The sequence below is a fragment of the Miscanthus floridulus genome, chromosome 8, assembly GCF_019320115.1.
Source record: "Miscanthus floridulus cultivar M001 chromosome 8, ASM1932011v1, whole genome shotgun sequence".
Lineage (NCBI taxonomy): Eukaryota > Viridiplantae > Streptophyta > Magnoliopsida > Poales > Poaceae > Miscanthus > Miscanthus floridulus.
In genome coordinates, this window is record NC_089587.1 from 21023539 (window position 1) to 21032409 (window position 8871).

The 8871-nt window shown below is 40.8% G+C and overlaps 1 protein-coding gene and 1 pseudogene across 1 annotated transcript; one reads left to right on the forward strand and one right to left on the reverse strand.

The window, feature by feature from the left end:
* Positions 1-421: 421 nt before the first annotated feature.
* On the forward strand, positions 422-1684 carry LOC136475936 (uncharacterized; annotated as a pseudogene).
* A 1275-nt stretch (positions 1685-2959) lies between these two features.
* LOC136475935 (mediator of RNA polymerase II transcription subunit 11-like) lies at positions 2960-5087 on the reverse strand. The gene is made up of 4 exons (XM_066473595.1): positions 4696-5087; positions 4496-4612; positions 4011-4205; positions 2960-3294 (listed from the first exon to the last, which is right to left on the reverse strand). Exons 1-3 carry the CDS (start codon positions 4747-4749, stop codon positions 4029-4031), a joined length of 348 nt encoding a protein of 115 aa, XP_066329692.1. The 5' UTR covers positions 4750-5087; the 3' UTR covers positions 2960-3294; positions 4011-4028.
* Positions 5088-8871: the final 3784 nt, after the last annotated feature.

The window sequence follows — 8871 nt, forward strand, 5'->3', positions numbered from 1 at the left end:
CAGATTGGGCGTATCCAAACTTTCAGTGGCTCAGTTTTTCACATATCGAATCCCACCAAATATACGCATATGTGCAATTATTATTATTACCTGCTAAAAAGCACCTTGTTTCTACACCAGTATTATACTTCATTTCTACCTATTCGTCCAGAATGGGCCTACCCAAACTTTCAGCGGTTCAGTTTTGCACATATCGAATCCCACCAAATATACGCATATTCGCAATTATTACCTGCTAATAAAAAGCACGTTTTGTAAGCACCAACCAATCCACTGACGCTGGATACACCCAATCTTTAGATAGTTGAATTTGGAATGCGTTAAATATACAGCCTTATAAAATTCAATACCACCTAACACACAAATCTCTATATAAAACCATCCACATAATCCTGCAACACCAGTCTTCACACATACACAGAAGACACTAGAATACATTGAGTACTGGAGTAGATGGTGAAGGGTTCATCGAGAATGGACAAACAGAACACTGGTAATGATCTTATCATCGACTAGTAAGCATTACTACTTTAACCACTATTTTATTTCTATCAACTCTGATAATGAATGTTTCTTTGCAGGTGATGCTAGAAATAGCAAAGGCACTGTTACGATGATTATACTGCATCATTTCATGAAAAAGGAAGCAGAGCTGAAGGAGCTGAAGAAACAGCTAGAGGCTACAAAACTCCGAGGTGAGGAGCTGAAGGCCCGGGAGAAGAATTTTGATCCAAAACTGGTGCCCATAATGACTGGCGATTTTGAGGGAAAAGGATTGGAGGAGTTGGAAAAATACCGTGACATGTTAGTTGAAATGAAGTCCATGATTGATGACCAACTCAACTAAATGTTTTGCTTAGAGCCTGAGTCAACCATACTCCTAGGGTGATGCCAATGGAGTTGGGGTATTTGGAAATGGAGTTTCTCCAAATAATGGTGCAAACCAAATCAATAATAATTATGATCATCCCTGAGAGGATCAATTACATTTAATGATCATATCTCCCAAACTATCTTATTTGCAGTTCTGGCTTTATTATGATGAATGTATATTTGGAACTCTTGCCAATAAGACATTATGTTGATATAGTCATTGTTTGATGTTTGTTGATGACTTATATATTAAAAGGAGACGAAGTGTGCCATAGATGAAAACCGCAGTCATAGATGCAGTTATATTCATAGTACCCATTTATACACCACTTACAATCTTTACATGGGGAATCTCTAGTTTCACGCTTACGTTGATCCCGTAATTATTTTATGTTTGTTGATGAATTTATACACCATCTATGACTGCATGTAATTCTGGCTTATGTTCCCGTCTACTGCTCGTTTCCATCGTATATCCGCTTGTGTTTACCCGTTTCTGTATACCCGTATATCCCACTCCTCCCGCTACCGGTAGAAAAAATACAGTAACAGAAACAGGAGAGCGTGTTTCCCGCCTGTTTCCGTCCGTTTTGATCCCTAGGAATCTCCTAAATGAATTAGTGGACAGTCCACACCAATCCTCATAATTTTTCCTCAGGTTCAATTTAGTCTCTATAATGTAAAGTCGGACAGTTTGATCCCTCAATTTGATTCTTAACGCAAACGCAAAATGCTGCTTCAGTTGTGATTTGAAAAATATAAATGGCAGCATAAAGAGATACAAGGAGACAGTAATAGATATGCTTCAAAATGAACAAAGAGGTAGCTACCTCGTTTGGGAGTTCATCATCATCATTCTATTGTCAAGTCCAGTTATTGGCTCTCCATGTGTAATTTACTATATTCTCCAATGAAAGTATGGATAGTCATAAGGAACCATAAGTTGGAAAGTTAAAGCTGAAAGCTAAGTAGTTGCATATGTACTTACCTCCACACTCGGTTGGTGATTGGTCCAAGGGCCATAAATTGTGGATGGATACATGGACTAGAACGAAGCTAGACAATAGGAGGCTAGGAGCAATTGTCCACCTCATCATCAGCACCCGTTGGGTCGATTCCAATTCTGGTTCCTCATTGGCACAAGGTTCTGGGGCCTCAACTGCACAAAGCTGAGGCTATATAGGCATGAAATCATGAGCAAGTGTCTCCCTCAACTCCTATACAGCTTACCCCTCCTCTACGCGAGGAATGTGGTCACCTCTTTGTCTTCTGACACCAGCGACTTAATTTAGATCAGAACTCAGGCCAAGGCCTATTCTCCATTTTCTAAGCCTTAGTAGTGTGCTGCACTACCTGAGCACATGTATGGAGGTTGGCCGACTAGCTCTGACACTTGTTGAGCTTCCCTTCTTTGTAAATGCTGCTGCGGAACTCCCTGATCAAGTGGTTGGAGTAGGCATAGCAGCCATATCCCTGAGCCCAGGCCTCAAGAGACTTCAACAAGAAATGATATATCTCTTAAGAGCATCAGTTTCCTCTGTGATTTTGCCTCTCTTCTGACCCCACCGATGGGTCCTTCCCCTCTTGGGCAGAGGTATGTTCCCCAAGACGCTTGTTGTAAATGGGAAATGGGTAACACATAACCTTAAGGGTGTCAGCTAACTTCATGTGTCCATCACACTCCTTGACCTCACACCAATAGGACTCAAGGGATGAGTTCTCTCCATCTTCGAAATAAAACATGTTGTCCACCTAATTGGTGACCTTCATTAAAGAACAAGTCTGCAAACAAAAAAATGCACTTGGAAGATACACTGAAAATCATACAGTGGAATATGAATCTTCAATGTACTTTGGATTTCAAGAGGTTGGTGTGGCGGCATACCCAATCATTTTATATATCATAGACTTCAAGATTAATGACAGATAAATGGCTCATTTATGTTTTACCTGCTCTCTAAACTAGACTAAATAGCCACACAGTATTTACAGCAGATAAAACATGATGAGCTTCGAATGCAATGGAGGTCGAACCAGCATGAAAAATTAAATCAAAACAGCATTCATTGCAATCACATGAAGATCATCATTGAAAAACGAGTTAACAATATACCATAAGGCATGTTCTAAGGATGAAGCAAGTCCATGCACTACAGAAGAGCAAATTCTCATCAGTAAAATACACTGCCTTAAAATCCCACGATTTTAAGCTCAAGGATGCTACTCCTATCCTACTCAGGCCAAGATCAATGTTACTGAGCATCAGCAGGCAGCTAAACTAAGGGCTGTTACAGAACATGGAATACAAGCAAACCACAGGTTACAGTCCCAGAGTTGAGCAAAACCTTCCTGCAATTATAGGTTGATAGAATGCTTCTAAATTCCTTCTGCGTACTGCTCAATCATCTGTTGCTCCCAAACCTGAAAGTAATCGACACAGTATGAGTAATTCAACTCAGAGGAAAACCTTATCCCCGTTTAGAAGGTAGACAATTCATCAAGGATGAGTACCAGAAAAGATTATTGTAGAATCATAATGGAGCAAAAAAGAGAAAATTACCACCCTTGCGGACATATGGAAGCATTACAAGAGCTAGCCATATAACAAGCGATATCAGCAGTGTACTTAAATACAAATATCTGGTGTAAACATTATACTCTCAAACAACAGAATTACACATTGAGGATGAGAAGACGAAGGCTTGAAGTTTAAACATCAAGACACGAATGGAAAGAACTTCTGCAAGCAAATTTACGAGCCAAAATAGAAGTCCCTGTAAACACGTACCACCCTCTGTTCCAAATTATAGGTCTTTTTGGCTTTTCTAGGTACATAGCTTTTGCTATGCACCTAGATATACGATATGTCTAGATACAAAATAAAAGTTGTTTATCTAAAAAAGCCAAAACAACCTGCAATTTGGAACGGAGGGAGTAATAAATAAAGCAACGGAAGTCATGTAGCGTATAATGGTAGCATTGCAAGTACCAAGAAATTGAAAAGAGCTAATTCACCAACTCTACCACTGCAGCAAAGTATTGACAAAATCACCTGATTGAGCGGATACTATCATCATAAAGTATCCTCTTATTCGCTAAGCAGTTTACACTTTATTGCAAAAAAAGGGTACACTTACTACTGTGTAGCCAACTCGCTAAACATCATCAGTGCTCTGTTCAAGGTTCTGTTGCATGGTATCCAACTTCTCAATTACATACTCCAGTTTCTTGCAGCATATCTCATTAGCAATCCTTGCGCTGTAATCACACTTTTCAAATGGACGATATTCACAAGCACTTTTGATTTCCTCACGCAATGTTGTTTGAATTTCCTACTCCAACCAAAACATAATTAAGCAGTGAGATATCATGAATGATTTGTGGCATGCATACTGCGTTAAATAAAAACCAATTGATGAGCAGATGCATATATTTACATAGTCAATTTGATGGAAACAAAGTAACATTGGACAGAGCAAAATTTTGCATACAGCACTTTAAAACAACTGTTGATTTTTCCAATAGTCTCTCTAGCATGGGATTAGCGAGGATTGAGACGCATAACTGGTAACAACAGGAACACGCAGTCTAACGATCTGAGGGCAGGCAGTGGGCTGGTTACCTTCATAGAGATCATGAACTCGCGGCAGTGCGCGCCTACTGCATCGGTGCGAGGGCCCTGAGAGTTTCCCAGCTCCTCCATCACCGCTCCCGCAAGCTCCAGGACCCGCACTATCCGCTGCACACGCACAACAAACATCCAGCCCGCCTAAGGAACCGAACTGACAACCACCGAGATCGGGGTGCGGGCCGTGAGGTTACCTTCTCGACGTGTTGAAGGCGCTGCAGAGAGCTGTTCTGGCTCTGGGGAATCATCTTCACCGGCGACGAGGAAGAGAGGCGGCGGAGAAGAGGATCGGTGGCGCCGAAGGTTGGACGGAGTGCCGTGATATGGTGGCTTTGGGCCTAGGTTGGGCTGAAAGGGAGAAATCAAATCGGCGACGACGAGGACGAGCTCGAGCAGTCGAGCTGGTCAGCTTGCTGGATGGAGCGAGGCCGGCCACTGGCTACGCGCCGAGGCGGCGAGGGGCGGGGGCAGCGCGACGCTGCCGGCTGCCAGGGTTCCCCGTTCCCGATTGCGGCCGGCGTTTGCTCTCGGACTCTCGGAGGAATCAGCGAGTAGTGGGAAAGGCCGGATGGGCCGTCGGGTGCGTTCGGAGTCAAGTTAGAGACACAGAATAGCAATTCGACACCTTAACTATATATTGGCTTTCCTAGATTTAGCAGGTTCCATAGTCTCAATACAATCAAAGTCGATTTCGCCGTATTCCCATTTTCTTTTTAAACCAGGATTCCTTGTATAATTTAATCCATCTTTTAGTTTTTTTTATAATTGAATTCATTATTCGACGTAGTCTAGCAACTCATCTCTATTTGAGACACCCCGCTCGCTTATTGCAATTCATATTTGAATTGATTTTATCGTTGATATATTTGCAATTCAATCGGAATGAATATTTCCAAAAGTTTTTCTCTCTCCCGCCTCCCTCATCCTTTTTAGAGTATTCAAAATCATACTATAAACCCTTGATATTCATTCTCTTTTTTTCTAAGCTGAATTAGAAATTTCATTTGCTATGGCTTTTGCTATGTGTTTATTACATATACACCATATCTATCTATATAATAAAAACAATATATCTAGAAAAGTTAAAACGTCTTATAATTTAGAACGTAGGGAGTATTATCTATAAACTATAATTTTTTACATAAAAATGTTAGATATATCCGAAAATACCGATACAACCGTGGGTTCATGTAGCACCCGGTTTTAAGAACAAAACCAGATACACACCATATGTGAGCCCAGAAAATCAAATCTTACATATAGCTACAAATAAGGGTAATATAGCCTTAGACAGGAAACAACGGAAAGATAACTCCAATCTTCGGGTGAAGACTCTAATTTCACAAGGACAACTGACTGGTTGATCATAAGTCTAATTTCTCCAAACTCTAACAATCTGGTATCCATCTGGATTTTTTACAAATATTTTAAAAGTAAAGCAAGCGTAAGTACATGTCGTACTCAACAAATATAACATGGGGTTCATGAGGCTCAAAAGGCTGACACTGGTTCAACTGCGATTAGCTTTTAATGAGTCATGATTTTAGCAATTGGGTAGCAACAAGTTTATCACAAGCCCATATAAACACATGATCAGGTAAACATGAATAATGAATAGCATAAACAGTAATCATTAGTGAGCATCTTTATCATCAGTATCATCAGTGTTCATCATCTATTTCGTAAGGGTTCCAAGGCCGCTCGTGACCAGGAGCATGACTGATATACCAGTTTTACACTCTGCAGATGTTATACACTTTTACTGTGAGTCGTGATTTACCCTTTCGTCCGAGGTGATCAGCCTCTTGACCCACTACCAAGGAAGGTCGACAGGATTCACTATTGTTTACACTAAAATTTGGAAGGAGAGTCACAGGGACTCGAAAGGCTCCCAAGATCATGTCATCAATGAATTAATTACGTGTAGATCGGAACCAGCTGATTCGATGCAAAAACTGGAATCGGCTTTCTTCAGATAGCGCCAGCGGATAACGACAAAGGCTACGCTCGGCACCAGGACGAGACATGTTGGATTCTATAAAAAGGAGAAAGATTAGAGTCCAAATTATCTTAAATTAGGAATGTTTTCTCTAGGGTCAAAAATTGTGATAAGTCATGCTTAGACAGGAGTCATGTGCAGGTCCCGGGTATAAATATCAAAGCCCGGCTATTGTAAAAGGACAACAATCAATCCAATATACAAGTCATTTACTTTTTTGGTTCCGGCCACCCCTTAGGAGTAGGAGTAGAGTAGATCTTAGCGAGTTCTTCAGCAAGTACGGCTGTATCGATCCTGTCGACCTCCACTGCTTGTTGTAAGTATCATCATGGCTTATATCTCTGTTCGTACGGTTGCATCGATCCGGTCGACCTCCACTATGACTCTGGTATAAGTTAGTTATCGAATCTTGCCTAGTTCAAGTACGGCTGCATCAATCTGATCGACCCCCACTGCATGAACTAGATCAATGTCAAGTTATTGGCTCTACCTTAGAATGATAGTCTTTGGTAGATTCATTAAATTACCGATATTGCTTATTGATTTCATTATTTATCTAAATTACAGCAATATCACTCTGCCCGATTGGGATTGATCTAGATCGGCCTTATATCTTGTTTAGCCCATCGTTTGTTAATCTAAAACTGATCTAATCTGTACATTAAATGATGAGTTATATTTTATCGGCTGTTTTACATCAATCTTGATCGTGCATAGCGTGCGGTTAAAGCATGTTACGTCTTGAGTAGATTCATTGGCTAGCGAAAACCGTTTCATGGCCCGTTATCACGACCTGTATGATTCTGCCTCGCACCCCACAGTTAGCATCGTGGAGTGGGGATCGTTATTCGATAGATCTATTCCTGATAAGGCATGACTTTAACTGTGCGCTATGCCTGAATCGGTTATTTTAGCCGATATCGAGTGCTTTTACGAATAGTTCGCATCACGAGACCATTGAAGTAAAGATAGGTTGAAAGATGTGTTAGCCCCATGATCTTATTATTGTATTATGGCCTGAATGATTCTGCCTCATGTCCCACTGATATTAGTAATGAGTTAGGGTCGTTGAGCCTATTGTTATTTCTACAGCCTACATGATTCTACCTCATGCCTCACTGGTCATAGCGATATATGAGATCTAACATATTTATTAGATTTATCTTTATTAAATGGTTAAATGGTGTTGAATTGTTTCTTTATATAAAAGGGGTTCGGTTGCTTGTAATCATTGGCTCAGCATAAACCAATCATTGTTGACATCTTATTATCATTGATTAATATTTGCTCAAATAACGACATTTATCTTGAATGATAACCGATTCTTCTTATACAACCCAATGAGCTTTAACTGATTTATTCTCATGAATATGCTAGAATCGACTATTTAGTCGATCTCCTTTCATATCGACTCTTAGAGTCGCATATTTGTGACTGTCTGGCAATACCGACAAGTTCCGCCCTTAATTACTGATAAGCTTTCTCTCCTTGTTAATTACATGGTCAATTTGACTGGCACGTCTCGGGAGAAGTGCGTAGGATCGACCATCCCTACGCTGAAGCTAGGTGGATCTACAGCTCCATCGAGCAGACCCTTCCGACTTGCTGCGTGTGTCCTCAGCATGGGATGAAAATTCTGTGTCGACATATGTTTCTGGCACGCCCGGTGGGACCCTACAATCGTCATAGTTGTTCACAACAACAACGACATCCTTATGCTGTATTATGAAGATCTACCTGATGGGGATAAGGGTATCATAAGAAAAACTACAGAAGAGTTTCAGAATAAGTGTTTGTTGTCCTATACCAAAACACGTGACAACACAATTATTTAAAAATTTCCGCTACCAAGAGTTCTACTACACGGGCAGACATATATGACTGAAGATGAAGACAGACGTTTCTTTAAGGAAGTTGTAGACAAATCTGTTCGTGATGCCATATCAAGCCATAACGAAGCTTTCGTGGACATATTCCACAACGCCATGAGAGAGGTGATTCATGGATTTCCAGTTGGTCAAGGCGGACCGGCTTATTACAACATTCCAGATCCGTTGACCCAAGAGACTAATTAAGTCAGTACCAACCATCAAGAAGCAGCACCAGCTAATAGTGATGATGTCCAGATAGTTCAAGATTCATCTGAACAGGCTCAAGGAACTACTGCAAATTAGATACAGTACAATCCTGGACCATTAGTACAGCATGTGCAACAGCCGGTGGGGCAAAGTCAGAACCAGGTGATCAATTTCAGCATATCAGGCCACATACCGTCGTTGGCTTAAAAAATAGCACCATCCGTAGAGATATAGATGTTATGTCTATAATCAGAGACTTCAAGCAGTAAGTCAGTAAAGGGCCCAATAGATCG

Coding starts and splice junctions, on each gene's coding strand:
- LOC136475935 (XM_066473595.1), bottom strand. CDS start 4,749: ATGATTCCCCAGAGCCAGAACAGCTCTCTGCAGCGCCTTCAACACGTC. Junction 4,613..4,695: donor GCCTTCAACACGTCGAGAAG/GTAACCTCACGG, acceptor GTGCGTGTGCAG/CGGATAGTGCGGGTCCTGGA. Junction 4,206..4,495: donor AGTTCATGATCTCTATGAAG/GTAACCAGCCCA, acceptor TGGTTGGAGTAG/GAAATTCAAACAACATTGCG.